The sequence below is a fragment of the Chlamydotis macqueenii genome, chromosome Z, assembly GCF_036417535.1.
Source record: "Chlamydotis macqueenii isolate bChlMac1 chromosome Z, bChlMac1.mat, whole genome shotgun sequence".
Classification (NCBI taxonomy): Eukaryota; Metazoa; Chordata; class Aves; order Otidiformes; family Otididae; genus Chlamydotis; species Chlamydotis macqueenii.
This window is the reverse complement of record NC_141593.1, coordinates 81392405-81412960: the sequence shown is the minus strand read 5'-3', so window position 1 is coordinate 81412960 and position 20556 is coordinate 81392405. Positions and strand designations below refer to the sequence as shown.

General features: G+C 44.1%; 1 protein-coding gene across 1 annotated transcript in view; it reads left to right on the top strand.

Moving 5' to 3' along the window:
• The window catches only part of MCTP1 (multiple C2 and transmembrane domain containing 1), a 257037-nt gene extending 241090 nt beyond the window's left edge, over positions 1–15947 (top strand). The window contains exons 18-21 of the mRNA XM_086770666.1: positions 7285–7394; positions 9566–9675; positions 12978–13075; positions 13877–15947. Of these exons, the coding sequence (XP_086626792.1) occupies positions 7285–7394; positions 9566–9675; positions 12978–13075; positions 13877–13948 (390 nt within the window). The 3' untranslated portion in view covers positions 13949–15947. The remainder of the gene's footprint in view (positions 1–7284; positions 7395–9565; positions 9676–12977; positions 13076–13876) is intronic.
• The last annotated feature ends 4609 nt before the right edge of the window (positions 15948–20556 follow it).

Below are 20556 nucleotides of genomic sequence, written 5' to 3'. Positions count from 1 at the left end.
CCCCAGTGCTTAACCCCACAATGCCTTAATTCTTTAAATTTCCTTCCAAAATGACGTCAAGAAAGGCACAGCATTATTTGCCATTGTTGACTTTTTGCTCCTCAACGTATCACTGTGAACAGGCTCCACCTTTTTCAAGTAACGTATTTGTTTGGCTGGTTTATGAAATGAGCACCTCGTAAAGGTTTAGAGTTAGCCAAAAAGGTGCCATGGAAGGAAGATTTAAGTTTTTCTTTCCCCTCGCTAGATGGCCCTTCAGTGAAATGGCATGTCACTCTGTTAACTGGCCCTGCTGCGTTTGTTTTTCTGTATCGTATTTGGAGTGTTATCTTTACAGTATGAAAATGTGCAGTGAAGGAGATGTCAGGAAGAAACAGATTTAAATGGTATTGGGCAGTACTGCGGCACATAGTAGGGAGAAAGAGAAAACAAAAGGCATTGGCAAAAAAAGTCTCCATTTAATAAGAATTTACATAAGAATTGCCATTTAAGTGTTATTTCTCCACTTTGTAGGAAGCTTGCAGTATCATCTCTTTCCCTTGAATTATTACTGTAGCTCTTGACTTTTTTTGTTTGCCATTTCATACTTATGTTCTAGCACTGCGGCAGTTCATCACACATGAAAAAGTCTTCATTCGTCATATGGGTGGTAGTGCCAGAAAGTCACAGAAGGTTCAAAATGATCTTTATCAACTCTCAGTGGCTGTTTGAGGAAGAACAGATTGTTGTAATATTCATGCTCACAGGCGTGGTGTCTTCATAAACAGTGAATCTTCAGTGTTTTCGTCCACATGTTTGTGTGGTTTCTATTTGCCTGCCTTCTGCTGTTTTAAATACAGAATGCTGACTAGACAATAAGGTTTTATTGCTTCTTTCTTTGATAATCATGACCACAAGTGCCATTTCTCTCTGTAAAACCCTACTCTTTTAATAAATATGTGGTTTTCTCCATACTGTAGAGATCCTCAGCCTGGTTTCCATTTGGCAAGCCTGCTCCCACCATTTCTTTTCAGGATGGTACGAGTACCAGCCTGGCCTTCTCTTTTGTCGATGCCAAGGGGAGAACATACCTGTCTGCCTGGCGTGCTGTCCGTCAGTCTTTAGAATAAGTAAAAGTCTGAAGAGTTACGAGATGGCTGGCTGGAAGCGTGGAAACTTCTACATCGTTATGGTCCCACTGAAGGATTGTAATGCCTTCAAGAGTCTTCTGGTATTTTTTCAGTTTTAGAAGTAGCAAGACCGACTGATTATAATACTCCACAAGTGGCAGCCTTCGAGAGGGAAGAGCAGTTAAAACAACCTGGCGCTCTCAGTTCATTACAGTTGTAGTGGAGGAGGCCAGATTCTGGTCACCCCATGCACATTTCCAGCTCCTGTAGACCATCCAGCTTTACCTCATGATCGCAATTCCACAATCAGCTTCAGTGTAACAGTATCATCATGGTTGTCTGACCTCTTTCTGTTTCACTGAGAAAAGTGATAAAATAATGACTTACCCATCTGTCCATCACTACATCTGAAGCCTTTTGATAGAGATTCAGTAGACCTGGAGGAGATCAAAAGCCTCCAGACCTGAAATAGTTGTGTGTTACTATCTTCTTCTCAGTGACCTTCCCAGAAAGCAGAGGTTAGAGTCTGGGAGGTAATTGCTGAGGCCATTAATCCCTCGTGACAGGTTTTTGAGCAGCAGCCAGACCGTAGGACAGTATTCAACAGTTGGTGCCTGCATGTCCTCCCTGGGAGGTACTAATGAATCCTGACAGTAAAGGGCTAATGGGTCTATCTCATCAACCTCCAAGGTAAGGTCTACCACGGCATTGCAGCCCCGTGCGTGGCTGAGACTCGAGCTGCGGCCTATGGATGGGCTCTGCTTCGGAGACCAGTTATTGGTTGAAATAATCTGCAGCGTTTCCTTATGGAAGTAGTATTCTTCTGTTCAATTAATAAAGATTTATGGGTTTGTTACTGAAGGTCAAGGGGTGATGAGAGGGGTTCCTCACCGATAGCTGCGGGGCTGTGCTTTTGTGGACACAGGTAGTCCAGCAAAGAAGAGAACGTGCATCTTCTGGTGGCCAAGGGACAGGACCGTAGCACTTACAGCGCACCAGGTGAACCTCTTGCTCTCTCTGTGCCTGGCACAAGTTGGTCTGGCTTTGTCTCAGTCGCTCTGGTTTGTACAGAGGAGCTCTATCATTGCTCTATCAGGAAATGAGGGGTGTTTTTGGACGATCCCTCTGGAGCCTCTGTCTTTCCCAGACAGCATCTCCTGAAAATTTCAAAATTTACTTCTATTCTTGAACTCTCCTATGATTTTTGTTTTTATGATCTGTGCTTTTCTTTCTGACTTAGCAGTTATTAATAGGACAGTTTTCCACCATCAAATATTCAGAGCTTTATTCTCTGTACTAAAAACATCTCCTTTCACTTGGAGCTCTTTGGTTTGCTTTTGAGGAATTTTTTTTTTTTTTTTTTTTTTTGCTGGCTTAACTCCATTAACTTTACCCAAGTTTACTTTTGGGTCTGGCTTATTTATTTCTCCTGCTTTCCCTGTGTTTTGAAATGTTTGTTTTGTAAATGCACTAGCGAAGAGAGAGGTTTGGGGTTGGAGATACAATCCTTTCCTACATCACTGTGTTTTATCATGGGATTGGAAGCATAGTCCGCTGAATAGAGACTCAGAGAACATGGGTTGTATTCAAGGTTTCGTGCTAATTAGCTCCACACAGTTTAGAGCCAGTCATTTACTTTGTTTGCTTTGGTTTCACCAAATGTGAAATACGGTTACGGCTGAAAATCAGTATACAAGAGTGAAGTATGTACTGGCCAAGCATGATTCCAATCTGTAACCTACAATATTTCCCGTGAAGGAGGAGGAGGACGTGGTCTCGGTCTTTATTTTGGGTTGTTCCCTTTTGAAAATTGAAGTCAGACTATCAACATCAGTTTGACTTCGCTTTCGCAGTTTGGGCTTAAACCCATCCCCTCGCAAACACCTTGCTTTTCAGGTGCCTTAAGCCTACTGCAAACAAACAAATCACGGAAATTAAACAGTAATAAAGCTGTTGTTAGCTTTGTACAATAAATTTTATCTGCTATTTAAACGGCAATTGTTTCCAGAAACTTGGCAATTGTGGCCATACAAATGACGAAATTGGTTCCAGTCACAGCCCGACTTTCGTTGGGAAGGAAACACCAGCGGTGTTTGGAAAAGGGGTTGTGAAGAGCCTTGGTTTGCTCACGGTGGCTCGCGTGTTGTGTTTGCTAACACAGCGTCTAGCTGGAAGAAAATAAGTGTAGCGTTTCACAAGCCCAGATTATTTTCTCCGCAAATCTTTGGAGCAGGAAATAAAAAACAGCTAATAGTTGTGGGGCATGTGGAATTAGTTTAAGCAAAGCCGAACCCTGGTCCTCCTGAGTGCCTCCTCTTTCCTGTGCTGTTTTGTCTGTTCCGGCCTCGAAGTATGTCCACAAATTTTCTTTAAGCTCAGAAGGTGCAGGGGGGTGGAAGTAGCAATTCTTTCTCTGTCTCTTTCTGTCTTCGGAATTTTTGTGGGGTTTTTTAGGGGAATGATTTCAAACAAACACATGTATTTTCAAAAAAAAAGGTACAAGTTTGTCTTGTTAAGTATTTGTAAAGAGAAACAGCCTGAGGACCTGTCGTGGTTTTGTTTAGTAGGGGGGGGCCTAAGGTGGTAGCTTCTGTAGGAAACTGCTAGAAGTCGCTCCCCTTTGTTCAGTGGACTCGGCCGGGCCTAGGGCGGACCCGCTGCTGGCCAAGGCCGAGCCAATTGGTAGCAGAATGTCCCGTGATAACACCTCTGCGATAATGTATTTAAGAATGGGAAAACAGAAAAAAAAAGAGAGAGAAGAGAAGATGTGAAGCAGCTGAGCGGGCGCAGAGGCGCAGAGGGGGAGGCGCGAGCCTCATGGGCCTTGCAGGCCTCACCCTCTGGCCTCTCGCCAGGCAGCCGACTGGGCCCAACTCGGTCCAGCCTGGCTGCAACAAGTGAAAAGGAGATGAGAAGTGAATAAGATGTAAAAAAAGATCCTGAGAGACATCTACCAGCCTGTTGTGAGGAACGGCTGCAGACGCCAAGGTCAGTTCAGAAGGAGGGGGAGGAGTAATGCGGCTCCTGGCCAAGATTCCCCTGCAGCCTGTGGTGACAACCATGGTGGAGCAGGTTGTCCCCCTGCAGCCCATGGAGGTCCATGGAGGAGCAGAGATCCACTTGAAGCCCGTGGAGGTCCATGGAGGAGAGGAGATCCACTTGGAGGCCGTGAAGGACCCCATGCCAGGGCAGGCGGATGCCTGAAGGAGGCTGTGGCCTGTGGAGGGCCCGCTGGGACAGCTGTTCTGGAGGGACTGCACCCCGTGGAAGAGATGACCCACGCCAGAGCAGTTTCACGAAGGACTGTGGCGTAGGGGTGGGACCCCACAACAGAGCAGGGGAGGAATGTGAGGAGTTCTTCCCCCAACCATGAAGCAGCGGCGTGAAACAACGTATGATGAACTGACCGCAACCCCCATTCCCTCTTCCCCCCTGTGCCGCTCAGGGAGGGGAAGGTAGTAGAGATAATGTCTTCCCTGGGAGGTACTAATGAATCCTGACAGTAAAGGGCTAATGGGTCTATCTCATCAACCTCCAAGGTAAGGTCTACCACAGCATTGCAGCCCCGTGCGTGGGAAGACGGAGGGGTGGAGGGAGGTTATCTTGTTCTCTGTCTCATTATCCTGCTGTTTGTAGTAATAAATGAATAGTTTTCCCCAAGTCGAGTCTGTTTTGCCCGTGACGGTAACTTTAAGGATTTCTCCCTGTCCTTATCTCAAACCTCGAGCCGTTTTTCCTCATATTTTCTCTCCCTGTTCTCTCGGAGGGTGGGGGGAGTGAGAGAGAGACTGCGTAGTCTGGTCCTGATCAGGGCTGAAGTACGACAGGACCTCTGAACATAATCCCAGTGGAGTTCTGGAGATGTCACAAGGGGTGCTGGTTTTGTTACAGTGACCTAATTCTTTTCTTACACAAGTTAATTAATTATAAATTTGGTTAATTTTACAGAGAGGGGAGGATCTGCAGCTGAAGAGGCAAAGCATATATGCACTTGAAAAGCAGAAAAGTACCTGTGATTTCTGTATGGCTTATTGTTCACTTCTGCTGTGCGAGAAAACGGATTATTTTTGTGTATCTCCAGTACTGGAAGTATGTGTTCTACGTAGGGAACAGAGCAGGTGGTGATGCTTTCCTCATGACAAATGAAACGCGCTGGGATATGTGCTGCACCTCCGCAGAGGCTGTGTACCTGGGGACAATGCTGCTGTCGCTGCTGAGGCTTCAGGAGTGCAATAAATATTAAGGAAATAACTTCACAAGTGGCTCGATGTTGCTGTGCAGCACTGGGTGTAGCTGCTGTCAGTGATGGTGGTTATGGTCATCCTCAAAAAAACAAAATTGGTTCTTTGTTTTATGAATAATTATTGGTCTTAAATGAGAACGTAAGCTCTTCCACGTCGCCTGAGAAACTGGTGGTTCTGCTGTCTCCAAGGCATTTGTTTTTTTTAAATTGCCCTCAGTCACTGGAGGTAGCTTTGCGATCTCTGTCTGTCATCTCTCTCATGATTGTCTGTTTTTAGACAATCTGTGTTCTGTAGCTAAATACTTTCAACATCTTCAGAAGAAATCTTGAAAACATAGTGGCAGAACTTCAGATGATTAAATGTTAAATGGTGTTTTCCTCATCCAGTCTGGTTTATTAAGACAGCAAAAGTGACAACAAAATAAGTGAACCAGTGCACTATCTGCTAATTGAGCATCAGGAGAAGAAAAGAAAAATGCAACGCAACGCATGCTGATTTCTTAGGTACTGGACTTTGGAGTGGATTACAGAGACTGTTTTGTTGTGTGGTTTGTGCTGGCAAAACATCGAACGACTTTTTAAATCAAATATTTTTCTAATCTTGAAATAATTTTATTTCCATTTATTATTTTGAGAAAACACTAATCACGTTCAAACTACACGGGGTAATATGGCATCAGTCTGTTGGAAATGTTGAGCATAACCGTCTGACTTACGTGCAGCCTGGGGAAAAATGAAGAGAAATTACCGTTTTTTTCCATGATGATGCTTCATTTTAATCCCATCTAAGACAGTGTTTTTTGGAGTGTGCTGTTGGCTCTGTGTGGATGTGATGCTGCAGCCTGTCTGGGTTTTAGAGACAGAAAGCTTTTGGGGGAAAAAAGAACAGGTCGTCATAGCGGGAGGAGGCCCAGTTGAGGAATGTCCATGGAGTGCGTTGGTGTACCCACAGCACCTTGTTGGGTTCTTCTTGGAAAATCTATCAGAGACCCCAGAAAATGTCTTAATGAGGGTGGTTCCTGCTTTTGAGGGACAAATAGTCACTCTGTTTTTGAACAAACTCATGCATTTTTAGGGGTACAAAGAATTCTGATAAATTTAACAAAAACGAAATTGTGGTTAAACTTTTACGTTACCGTAAATAGACAACTTTGTGAGTAACAGCCCAATAGTCTATAGAAACCTGAGTAAGTGAGGAGGTAATGAAATTATTTCCTACAATGACACCTCCCCTGCATCTTTCATTTTGTCCACGGCTGGTATCTTATATGCTTTTGGGGCTGCACCCGTCATCTTGCAACGGCAGTTGGGGTGACATCTCCCGTGCAGTCCGTGTGCAGCAGCACTTTAGGATTAGTAAGGAAAAACGAGAGCGAGAGCGTGCATGCGCTCGCTGGCTGAGCAGAAGGGTGGAAATGATGAGGATGGGGGCACGGTTACATCTGACAGCGTAAATACATGTTGGGGCCGGGGGGGATCGTCGCCACGGGCGCTGAGGTGTTTCTGGTTTCTCGCTGCCCACGAGAAATGTTTGTCTTCCTGGTGCCTACCTCAGAGCAAGCACGAGCATTTTGACAAACTGCCCTTCTTCCACCTTTTGGCTCTCACCACTTGAAAGAGCGCTAAGAGCCGACACAGGGGGCTGGCATCTTCTGCGTGTTTATAAACCAGAGAGGTGACCTACGGAAACAGATATTTAGAAACCAATGCAACAACATTGAGCTGTGTGGTGCTTGTTGTGTACACTAAAGCACACTTACTGTCCGTGTGCACTGCTGAAAGGAGGAGAAATTGGTTTCTGGTTGCCAGGTTTTACCCATTACTTGTAGATGAATGGGTAACGTGCGCTTTTGAGAATTAACTGGCAGACACGCGGTCCTTTTCCTACAGTCAGAAATTCCTTTATTCAACTGCTTCTATTCTTTTCTTTAGGACAGTGAAAAAAAAGGATTTATGAATAGACTTTATGCCATCCAGGAGGTGTTTGTCAGTTTCCAGAACATCCTTGATGAAGTGGCTTCCTTTGCAGAAAGAATCAAGAAGTAAGTGCTGACGTAGGTGCTAGATTGCTCTCTGATGCTGTTCGTATTTTTTCCAAGCTGAGGTACAAAGTGTTAGACTTTTTTTTTTTTTTTTTTTTTTGCGGGGGACTCTAATTTTGGATGGTCCATTGTGGAAACTCATCTATATTTACTTTGCTTTGTGGAGGCCTTCAGTGAATGAAAATCCTGTCATATTAATTTTGGAATTTAGAAATATATTAATTGGGGAAAAAATCAGAACTAAGGCTTTGAAGTAAAACAGACTCTCACTGTGAGCTCTAACAGTTATTTAAAAGTAATAATTTAAAAAATGCAGCTTTAATAAAGGAAATAAGCAGAGCTGTGTAGGGGTTTCAGATTTTAAGGATACACATGTGTTCAGTTGCTGGAAGTGTTTGCAGCCTGATCTGGTTGGAGATGTCCCTGCCCCTTGCAGGGGGGTTGGACTGGGTGGGCTTTAACGGTCCCGTCCATCCCCAGCCATTCTGTGACCTGTGAGACTGTAGCCTGTGCAGGGGGTTCAGCCCCAAAATAAGCACTGACTGACATTTGGAAGTGGATTTTAGGAAACGGATGCATTGGGTGGAGGTCAACCTGCAGGAAACAGGAGGATCGTCTATCATGCTGTTCTGCCTTTTTTTTTAAAAAAAAAATAAAAAAAACAGTCCATCAGCCATGGCAGGCGTATCAGAACCAGGATGAAGAGGAGGTTGCAATTTCTGTGTTTAAAAGCAAAGTCCCTGGTGGGAAAGCCTGGGAAGGATTCCCGTGGGGACACTTCCCAGCAGGCTGTGTTCCCAGTGGGAGAGGCAGGTGGAAGCACATGGCATTGCACACGTTTTCCAAAAAAAAACCAAAAATCAAACGCTGTCTGAAAGAAGGCTTTCATCAAAAGGCTGTTCGTGGAAGTTGTTTTGGTGTTGAAGTTTTTCTAGTTGTGCATTTTGGAAGTGGGGTTTGCTCTCCTGTATACCAGATGAGAGCAACAGAATTTTCTAACTGGAGTGAGACCCAATCTTCCTGTAAATCTTCACAATTTGTTCCCAAAACTATAATGGGAAACCTGTACGGAGCGCTGTGCTCAGGCGGCGCATACGGAGGTTTGCTGAGCGCGGAGCCAGCGTTCCCGCACATGGCGTGTCTGCGATCCGCTGCGCAGAGCCGAGTCACGGGAGCGGGAGCAGACCCTCAACCTTCTGTTCATCCCAAATGCCTGCGGAAGAGGGGGGAAAAGAGCAGGTGTCCCCTGAGGAGAACGGGAGTGATCCCACACCAAGTGCCGCTGACATCATGTTCGCGCTGGAGACATGTCAAAATTGCCAGGGAGAAAAGAAGACAAATAAACACAGGAAGCCAGAGCTCATTAGGAAAAATATGGCTAGCAATTCAGCTAATTGCAGCTATTCAGCCAGAGAAGCCAAAATAATGTGATCACGCTGATTGGGCATGTAGCTGGTGGTAATTCTTTAAAGAGTATCATCAGGCTGTTTTAGATCCAAAGTCACATTTTCCTTCTGGATAAATGTCAAGCAACACCTTTGACATGGTGGTGCCTTCACAGAACAATCCCGCCGAGCCGAGCGCCCTTGAACCAGCGTTCCCGTGGGACGTATGTGTAAGTGGTCCATCTGGCCAGTCTCTCCCCTGCACACGGAGATTGGAGAGCCCCAGTACGGCTGTTTCGGGACTCGTGAGCTCTCACTTCCTTTCTGCCCACACCCCAGCCTCTGCAAAACGGGGTGATCAGCAGTTTTTAGTCACAGTGTAGAGTTTGGGACCCTTATTAAGGATCCTTTGGTCCGGGGCTTTTTTGGAAAGCTGATGAAACTCTCGTGGGATTCCCGAAGATCTCTTCCTTTATCCATAAAGAAATAATCTTTGTTTGATTTTATTTTATCTGGAATAATAAAGGAATTTTTTTTGCTTTTCCTGCAATGTACTTAATCTTATGCCACTCTCTCCTTTTTTCCCCCCGTCCATCCTTTTTCTCCTTTTTATTTTTTTTCCCCAGCCCTCGCCCTGACGTCCAGCATCCTTGCGTTCTTTTGTAGTTTCAGTTTGCTCTCATGGATGGAAACTGTCACTGCTCCCCTTGCCCTGCCCAGTCTTTTGTTCTTTTATTAGCTCTGTTGGGTGACCACAGTTCTGACTTTTGTTATTTTTCCTTCCAGTACATTCAACTGGACTGTCCCGTTCCTGAGCTGGCTGGCGATTGTCGCCCTCTCCGTGTTCACCGTCATCCTGTATTTCATTCCACTGAGATACATTGTCCTTGTCTGGGGTAAGTGAAGCCTTTTTTAACTATCTGTGTCACTTAGAAAAAGAAACAGGTTTTTAAGGGATGACTTACATTGTCAGTACTTTTCTGTATTTATGGTCGTGAAGCTGCCCCGTGATGGAGACAGACAGGTTAGTTAAAAATCACAACGGCGTAAAGATTTAGGCCCACCTGCAAAATGCATTTTTCTCGGCTGGCATTCTAGACTTCATCATACTATAAACATGTAGCCGTGAGGATTCTCCATATATCAAAATGTGGCTTTGTCCAGATATTGCTCTGATTTATTTCCACCACTTACAGACAAACAGAGGCGTTTCAATCCGTGTAGTGCATTTAGGACAATATGCCTTTATTGCTGCAGTACTTCATCTTCTGAGCGCGTATGTAAACCTAGCAACAAGAGAATGGTTTAAAGGGTCACCTTTAGTGCAACAGAAAGGTGTGTGTGTGTGTAATTGGACTGGTTGATAAGGAACAGAAACGGAGCGGGGGGACAGGGGGATGGAATTGTGATTGATCCAAGCTCTCACTCCTTGTCCTTATATTTATTCTTTTTAAACAGCTCCATTACCACATCTGCTGTAAATAATGCTCCAAGTTTTCTTTGCACATTTTTTAGACATCTCACACCACCAGCATAGCAGCTGTACCCTTGTTCCATACTGCAGATCTCTGAAGAGCGCTGTCTCTATTAAATCCATGGCAGATTTTCTTTCTGAGGAAAGGAATAATAAACATGCCTTTGTAAAAACTCCTGAACTCAAGAGACAATATAAAATCATTGAACGGACTCCAGAGCCTGTATTGTTATATATCAGTCAGTATTAGCACCTCTCCTGTGCAGCCAGGCTGGGAGAGCTGGGGCTGCTCAGCCTGGAGAAGAGGAGGCTCCGGGGAGACCTGAGAGCGGCTCCCAGTGCCCAAAGGGGGCTGCGGGAAAGGTGGGGAGAGACTCTTCAGCAGGGCCTGCTGTGACAGGACGGGGGGTGATGGTTTTAAAACAGAGGGAGGCAACTTCAGATTAGACATTAGGAAGACATTTTTTACACTGAGGGTGGTGGAGCACTGGCCCGGGTTGCCCGGAGAGGCGGTGGATGCCCCATCCCTGGAAACGTTCCAGGCCAGGTTGGCCGGGGCTCTGAGCAACCTGATCCGGTTGGAGATGTCCCTGCTCCTGGCAGGGGGGTTGGACTGGGTGGGCTTTAACACTCCCTTCCCACCCAAACCCTTCTGTACTTCTTACAGAGTCTACAAAAAAAATGGATCAGAATATATGAAGTGGAGAGGAACCAGTAAGGAGGATTTGAACAAAAAATTTTTATGGAACTAAGCAAAGCAAGCATGTGGGCTTATTGTCATTTCCTGTCTCATAAATTCATTTATTGCCCACATACCCTGTATGGCTTGCGTGAAACCCAGACACTTTGTTCCCAAAATGTCCTTCTTCCTAGCACACACATCTTCCTAGCACACACATCTTGTTACAGATGTTGGAAGCACTTGGTCTGTGTCCTTTTGCTGTTGTCTTTCAGACAGGTCTGACATCTTGTACACTTGCTTTCATACATCCCCTTGGTGTCGTGCAAGAACCTGAGATGATAATACCCCTCAAAGTCTCAGACAACTGTAGAGTCACCACTGTTGTTTGAGAAGCTCCTGACACGCATCCCCGCGGTACCCGAGGAGGGAGGGGTTGCACTCCCCCAGAAATTCCTCTGTTTCAGGAAAGGCAGAGCCTCGGCTCCCAGGCTGGAGTCCAACCGCAGATGGATAACATCAGCACAAATCATTGCAAATGCGCCCTGCTCTCTTTCCCTCCCTGTCCCTGGTTTAGCTAGTCTCTCTCGGTACGACTGCAAGCTCTTTGTTAACTGGAGCTTTCAGCTCCACATTTCTCTCCTGTATTTCAGTTTAGGTGGCTCCTTGCTCAGCAAGGGTATGGAAATTCCTGCGTTAGGGAATTATTTCTCCTGCATTGTGCCAGGAGACCAGGCCTCTTCGGGGTGAAACATGCTCACGCAGAGCCATGTCGTGCTGCGTGTAGCTTTGGGGATCTGTCCCTTCATAAAATGCAGCGTTCCAAACACATGCCTGTTTTTCCCAATGTTGTGTGTTTCTACCCTCCCTCGTCTGTGTCCATTTCTTCATCCCATTCGTCCACCTTGCCCTAATCCCCTTGTTGTGTTTCGCTTCTCCTGTAGTGCCCCATCTCACCTGCTCAGCTCTTTCTTTGAGCCTTGATCATGACTTACTCGTGCATTTACTTTTATGGGGTGGTCGGTTCTTTTCTTTGAGACTGGATCAACTCCTGAATTCACCTATGCGTGGTCCAGTGGTCACATGCAATTTGCCATGGTGTAGACATTGAATTTCTCAGTCACTCGCTGATGCAAAGTGTCCTCTTAAACAAAGATGTTTGAATCTCAGACACTCTTTCTCAACAGTCACTGCACCAAAGGCTTTGTGGAAGATAAACTCTATTATCTAATCTCTGACGCAGCCTTGATAAAGTGCACAGAACTGCACGTTTTCAATGCTGTCCTGGCTTTCTCCCGCTCGCGTGAGATTCTGTGCCGTTTGTACCATTCCCGGCCGTGTCTTAGACACGCGTTCCCAAAGCCCACGCACAAGGTTCTCCTGTGAAAAGGGTGTGAATCTGAGCCTGTATGTAATGATGAGGAAATCCTATTTAAAACCCTACTTTCTGCTTACTTTGGGGAGGATTTTCTCGGTGCTTCTGAGCGCTAATTGTCAATAGGCATCATAAGACCATGGTGTCTAAGGGAGACATCGCAGCCCTTCTCTGCGCTGCCGCCGGATCACCTAGGTCTGTCATTCCCAGACAGAGCTTTGTGTGAACTTCCTAAAGCCTTTGCGTGGTGCAGGCTTCACGGTTTCCCGTGAACTTCACCATCCTGAGCACTGAAATTGCTTTTTCTGTGTCTAACCTGAGTCTTCTGTCCTGCAATTAAGCCCGTTACTGCTCATCCTCTCTGGAACAGACATGGAGTACACTTGATTCCTCGTCTTTTTTGCAACCTCCACATAATAACCACAGTTTGTGGTAGCTTTAAAAAAAAAAAAAAAGTATTGGGGGAATTTGAAAATGTCCCTGGAACTTTTACATTTTGAAGCAGAGGGATCCTGACTTTTAGAGCCTGAGATTACAATTCATTCATTCATCAGTTCAGTGCTGTTGGACTTTGAAATGGAGCCTAAAAATCTTTTTTAGAACTTTGCCAAACATATATATGTAAATTTTTTAAATGATAATAGTAACATTTGAACTTTCACTTCTGCAGGCATCAATAAATTTACGAAGAAGCTTCGAAGCCCGTACGCAATTGATAACAATGAGCTGCTTGACTTCCTATCCAGAGTTCCTTCAGACGTGCAAGTGGTGTGTATATTTTTTTAATGTGTCCTTATGGTAGTTAATTTGATTGTGACTCAATGTTATATTCTTTGGCACAAAGAAATTGCAAACCGAAGCTGGGGATAGTCCATGAGCTTTCAGGAGGCTGCTGGACCTTTTTCCAATGAGAAAGCAACTGCTGCCTTGGTTGTGCCTTTGAGGATTGGTAGGGGCAACCAGTAAAAAGTGCTCATAAACTCCTTTAAAAATAAGCTGGTTATGAATTACAAGCTGTTGTAATGCAGTACACAATCTCTTGAGAAGGCGCAAGTATTAAGATAATGTCAGGCACATAAATCTCCTCCAGCATCACAGAGATTATGTACTTTCCATATTTCTAGTTAGCAGTTTCAGTTCAGAGCTGGTATAAGTAGGAGGTTTGGGTGCATGGACCCACTCTGAATCTGACCCCCTCTGTGGTAGGCCATTGGAAATAAGTTACTTTTTCAGAAACATTGCGAACAATATTCGTCCAGTTCATGAAAGAGGGTAATGTTCATTCTCTGTTAGAACTACATTCTCTCAGGTAGAATGCAGAAGTAACTTTCTTAAACTTGACGGCAGCACACCATATTGCTTCCTAGTAGGATTTTCCTAATGCTGTTGTTCCTTCTCACTCTAGACTTGTCATTCTATAGCTGAGTCACAGCCGCAGATCCCATGTAGCTTGCATGGGGATATTTTTCTTTCTTTTTTTTTTTCCCTGGGAAAAAAAAAAAGATAAATCTTTCTCTTTCCAGCAAGCACCACCTGACGGGTTTCTCTCTGAACTCTGTGTTTAAATAGGTGCAGTACCATGAACTGAAACAAGATTCCAGCCACAGCCCGAGCAAGAGGAAGAAAAACCATCCTTGCTAGCCAGCTTCACATGTTGAGGAGAATAGCAACTGCCGGCAGAAGATAAAAGAAAAAGCCTACAGCCTAAGCAGCATTTCCTTTCTCTAAGCTTTTTAATTATTTTGCCTTTTTATCTAAGGGGGAGATTTTGTACATAGTGTAAAAAAGCATTTCTCATTGAAGATATATTTCGCACTCTAAAGACATTTGACGAAGGTTTCACATAAGGGTGTTGCCGTTCGAAACCCTTGTTAGAAACAGCATAAAACATGAAGGGAATCAATCTCAAATGGTACATATGCATGGCTACTTGATGGTCAGAGATGCCTGAAATACTCAAATCATGCCGACGAAATCTACAAAAGATGTGAATTTAAATCTGACTCAAAAATTCTGTCAGATTTTATTTGTGAGCATTAATATTTTTATCCAGTAAGTCATCATTACAATTTTCTATGTTTTATACATTTCAAGAGAAATACAATGTAGTGGAGCCTACTGCACTTACGTTTTAGCAGATTTTTTTGAATTTCAGACCCTGATGTTAACTCCTGGTGCAACGTTTTCCTGTGCAGTAGGGCTGCTTATAAGATAATGAGAAACACCAAGTGCAAATCTCTTTCTGGAGCTCCCAAAAGAAGTTCCTGCTGGTTTATCATTCCATTATATGACCTAAAAATCTCTGTCTCAAAGTACTGCCAGGTTTGTAACTGATTGCCTATATCTGATTTTTCTATATGTACCAGTAATCTTCATTTGTAGTGCATAGTCCAGTGAATGAAGTTCATAGTTCTGCTGTAATGGAAACACTATCAAACCAACTCCATATTGCTTTGGGTGTCGTGCTATGAACACCTTCTGTGCACATAACTATTTTAATATGGAGATCTTGCAGAAAACGTTTTTGCTTTCAAATCACGAGATCATATTAGTAGGCTTTATGATATAACACATTGCCTGTTACCAATGTGAAATACAGTGTAGAGGAAGAAAAGTGGTTGTAGTAAAACTGATACACTGGTTTTATTTCCTTGGCTAATAATGTCATCGGTTCTTCTGATACGATTGTGCCCTACTGCATGGAAACCACATTATTTTATACGTTACATGGAACATCATAGACAAGAAACGTTTACATTTCAAATGTCTTAGTGGCCACTGCATAACGAGTACTTGGGGATATATTCTGATAGCTGCATGTAGACTTCCATGCTCAGCTCCCCGCGTAGTGAGCAGAGACTTCATTCCTGAGGGACTACCTGTGGGCAGCTCCTGGTCGTAGCTCCCGGTGACAGTAAAGGGGATTTTTGCCCAAGGGAGGACGGCGGGGCTGCATCCTCAGGGGAGTTGTTGCTGCGGTCCTCTCGGGGTTACCTCTCATTGGTTGCAATTGCTGATACAGTTATATTGCACTACTCTAACAATACTTTTTGAAAAGACTATTTAGAAATACTTTGCAAGCAGATGCATATATATTTGTCTAAAGAATTCTATGTTAGTGGCATTGCTCATGAAAGGCCGTCCCGGATGTTTGTTTTACAGGTGCGTTGATAGCCGGTTTATGACGTGATGGTTATTTTGATCTTTCTGTTTGTACGTTTGAAAGGATGCCAATGAAATTACTGTTCTGCAGGAAGTCTTAGACCTAAATATGCTCTTGTTACATCACAACTTTACAGTAATTTATTTGCGAAGCTTGTGTAACCACCTTTTCACTGTATGCTGCCCGAAGAGCAACATACTATTGATGAAGTCAGAATCACTGATGAGCCTATTTTGTTTCAAAAAAGCCAAAATTCCAACTTGATAGCGCACGAATGTTTGTTGCCAGTTGTCAGTTTTGCAGGGTTCTTTGATACGCTGCAAGCCTTGTACCTTCTTGATGTTGCCCATCGGTCTGCGTGCAATTTCCCGTTGTGTTTTTTTTTCTGTACTCAATTTCAAATGTTTGCTTTGGTGGTAATGTCCAACTTAGTTATACACATTTACTGCATTAAACACAGTTTCAAGCATCTCTCTACTAGGTATGAGGAAGCCTCTTTCTTTGACATCCGACGCTGTCGTTTTCACATGGGTGGTGTGAAGGACAAGTGAATGAAACCACCACATTCCTGTGTGCAGGATTTCAGTATTTTAAACCTCTAAACATGTAGGTGGAGGGGGCAGGGGGAGAAAAACTACTTTTAATGCCTTGGTCATTCAGAGTTGATCTCACTGGAAATATAGCACACAGAGGTGAGACTACAAATAGATGTTGATTAAATAAGATTCTCCTGCCACAACAGAACATTTTAAAATCACATTTTCATTATTTGCTGTTTGTCTGCTCTGCTTGGCGTGCGAGGCCTCTGTAGAGAATCCATCCTACCTTACACTGCAGATATTTCAGCGTATCTTCCATGTCCAGATTGGTTCTGAAACCAGTTTCTAACCTGTTAGATTTGCCTGCTGTTAGTCCTAAGCAACTTGTCCATTTGTATACAGTCACAGAAGAATAATGCATCTCGTGATCATGAAACTCTTTCTGCTCTCAGAAAATAAAATTTAATAACTTTATTTGGGTCCAGTGAAAAATTAGTACCTTAGTTGGGGTCCACACTTACAGCAGGTGTCAGAGCAGTCAGGATCCCCCGAGGCCAATTGTCCGAGAGGTTCTACTTACATTTCTGCTGGTAACTCACAGAACAGAGCTTGCCTGCCCTGTTTTTACAGTGGTTTATCTTTGTAGTAAGGAACAACTAAGTGTTTTTTATAATAGCAGTGAATTTCATCTTGAAGCTACTGTATTGTGACTTAGTGTTTTAAATCCAAGTGGAATAAGCCTCACGTTTTCTCTATCACAGTTAAAACAACGGTGGAATAATGAGAACGTAGGTAAGCGGGCTGCATACGGTATGTTTGCTAGTGTGGGTCTGAAGAGCACAGGCTGTGCCCGCAAGAGAAGGAGCTGTTGGACCTGCCGGCAAACGCACTACATGATGCTCGAGTACTTCGTTCTGAGATGATCACCCAAGAGCACAAAGTGAAGGAGAAAAAGGAAAAATTATGTCTCTCACGGGTGTTAGATCATGCCCCCGCCACACAAAACGCAATAAAACCTTTGCAGCCCTCTCCCCAGGGATCCGTGTCTCCCAGGAAAGGGGCAGCTTCCACCCGAGCCTCCTCTCCTTGTGCGGCTGCAGAGTCTTGCTGACAGCCAGGCACAAACTTCTTTCCATTTCTGAAGCCTGCTTCTCTTTTGAGGGCAAACTTTTTCCTCCCAACTGGGCTAATTTCCAGACTACTGTGCAGCTGCTTCTATTAAAGACAGCTCATCTCCCCATCCCCCGCCAAAACTGCTATTGCAAATTTTCAATGAAGACCCTCTCCTCCAGAATTTTTTTAAAAATCTTACAAAGATGAAAAACTAAAACTTTTTACATCAAACAGAGTTACAATTATAGCTATTTTTCAGTGTGGAACATTGGATTTCCATTGCTTTCTGCCTAATTAAGATAGAGCATAAAAGGAGTGTGTGTCTTCTGACTCTCAAAGGAAAAATTCAGCTGCTGCCAGATAAAGTGCGATCTGTAGACATCAACCTAGGAAAATATGAAGGCTTTAACAAAGCACGCTCTTCTCTATTCTCTCCCTTATGGAAGTGGGTGAAGTGCAGCTGGTTGGAAGGCTCATGCCACGGGGAAAGCGGAAGGACTGAGCGTGAGGAGCGGCCTGGAGAAGGGAACCTGAACCCAGAGAGGGATATTGACATGGACTTGCCCCAAAGCGGTGCTCTCCCTCTGCACTTGGTGGAGAAGGACTAGATCCTTTGTACCAGAAGACTAAAACGTAGCTGTCCTAAACCACCTCTGTCTGTACGTGTTGTTCCACGTTGCAGATACGGCGAGTTGCTTCAGTTGGCCTTGTTGTGGTTACTACATCCCTTCACTTAAAAACAGCCTCTGTCTCTCAGGAAAAAATTCTAAAAGGTTATGTAGCACAGCTGCTGCAAGCCATGGAAGGTGTGAGCAAGTGCAGGTCAGGTCATCAGAGCAGGAGGTTGGACACTGCTTGCTGCAAGAGGCATTGGAAGTTTTCTACTTCTTTCCTGTGACAGCAATCAATCAAGACAAAGTGTGTTTCTTATAAAGCAAGGAATTTAGATCTTATTTTAAAAAAAAAAATGTGTAAGCTATCATAATGCCAAATATTAAGTAAATCATAACTCCATTGCACAAGACATTGTACTTCTGGGTAATTTATTTTTTCCTTATAAGAATTTCATGCTCAAACAAAGTCAGATTTAGCCTACTTTAAGTAGGACAAATTCTCCATCAATGAATCTTGAGTGTCCAACTTGAATTTCTAGAAGTTTGAAATTGAATTCTTTTACCAAAGGGGCCAAAATGAGTATAGCCGTGTTCAGCCTTAGTACTGAATGAAACTGAAATGTCAAAAACTTCTTCAGGGTTCAAGTTGCACAATATAGAAGCCTGAAACCCTTAGTTTTGAGTCAGATGGTAATAAGTATTTTTCCATTTTAATATAAACAAAATAAACTCAAAGCTACTTTTCTCACTCAACTTTTACTTAAATTACAGGAAGTGATTAAAGGAAAGCTTAAATTTAAATGTTGATTATTGATATGTATTTTTATTAAAGAGTGCTGATTAATATTTTCCGGAATAATTCAGTAAGTCGATATTGTCTGACACGCTTTACACTGATACCTCTTGCATAGTTGCACATGCTCTTTTTTAGGAATGTCACAAAAAATGTCACGAAGCCTTTTAGATCCACAACTGATGAAGAAAGGTCCGCAGTCAAAAGCAGTAAAGACAAGTCAAACACATTGAACGGCTGTGCAAAGCCACGGTCAGGTTCATAGGGAGTGCTAAGCACTGGGTGGTTGCACGGGAGGGAAGAGCTGCAACTCAGGATCGTCCCATCTTCTCTTAGTGCATGTCACCACAGTTGCTACAAGTACCGGAATTGTGAAGAGAATGAAAATATCAGGCAAGTATCTTGCCATAACATGCCGTTGCTAGATGCTGCTGGAAGAAAGGAGGAACGTGGTTTAACTTGTAGCGTTGGTGGCTTACAGCTGGAACGCTTTCCAGCAGAAGCTCCTCAGTTGACACCGACCCATTTTCACCTGCACCGCAGCTCCCGTAGGCTGCTCTGAGCCTCTGCCACCATCTCACCTGAAAGTGACTGAGAAGGGGATTGGCTTTTTGCTGAACGGGGTGCTGGGAAATCCCTTTTCCAGTGGTGTCTTTGTCACCCAGTGGCACTGCCCTCGCTAATTCATGGTGCAACGCACTGACCATTTATCTTATTTGTAAAAGTTTACATCTCGGAAACCAACCTGCTCGATGCACATTGGTCCTTGAGTTATGACATAAAGGAAGGGTTTTGCTGTCTCCTGAACAAACGTGGTAACAAAAGTGAGAAATATTTTCCTTCCCCACAGGGTTGCTAGCCCTGGGACACGTAACAACTCGACAAGCAGTCGCACTCGTATCAGGAGGAGCTGTTGCTGACGGGCACAAGATAACGGCTTAATCAAAAGAAACGGGCCTGGAGACGAAATCAATTCCTTCCCGCAGCTACGTTTCTGAGAACATGCACGTACTGGGGAGGGAGGAGGAGAAATGGGGAACGGTCTGGGTTGCTAAATAAAAGATTTTCTTGTAAACTGGATAACTATCAAGTATAACTTCAGTTCTTGCAGGGGTTGGGTTGGTTTTGGTTTGGTTTTTTTTTGTTTTGAAGGACTGGGATTTATTTAAAGGACAGAAGTCTTTCTCTGCCGTGTTTCTAGAAGTAAACGTCTCAGCTGCTAGGAGAAAGTTCAGTCACTGCAGTTTGCTATGGCAGTGTACAATTTTGGGAAGACTGGGTGGCATCTTGGAAAAGAGCTGGGAAAGAATTAGAGTGGATTATGAGGCTGCAACCAGCCTGTCCGTATTCTCCCTTCACAATGCTGACACATCCTTTCCCCTGGAATCCTTATGGACATCCACAGCTCAAAACCACAGTTACATCCACACCTTCCTTTCCAGCTACCGCCCCGTTTCCCGTCTCTTCTCAACCTCAGACGCTGCTGCTGACACGCCATGGAGTTGGTCCACACCTGCCAGTGTGAAGGATCTCTCCTTCCATTTTTGATCTTGGTCTGCAGTCTCTTGACCAAACTCAAGGCTTACCACACCGTATCTCCTCTCCTTCACCGCTAAGACTGCCAATTAAACCTTACTGGGAAGTCTCACTGTTTGCTATGTCGTGCACTCCTGCTTCTTCTCACAATTTCTCTTTGGGTTTTTTTTGGTGGGCTTCTCTTTCTTTTCCCCACCTACAAATTATTTTTGGTTTATTCCTCCTCTTATAGGCCTAACTCCTTGGCAGTATGTTCACAAAGCTTCAGCTGCTGGTTTTAAGTCAGCACTCCAGGTTTTCCTTCGTTTCCAATCCCCATGCTGACCAGTTGTTCCTGTCTTTCATCAGTGCTGGTTCTCCTGGGCCTGCAATGACTCCCACGGAGACCACGCTCCTCTTGGCACTCTACATCCAGACTTTGTCCACTCCTCACTCCCTGGCATATTTTGAAATGGTGCCCTGTGAAAGTCAGTGCAGAAAGGGAGAATACA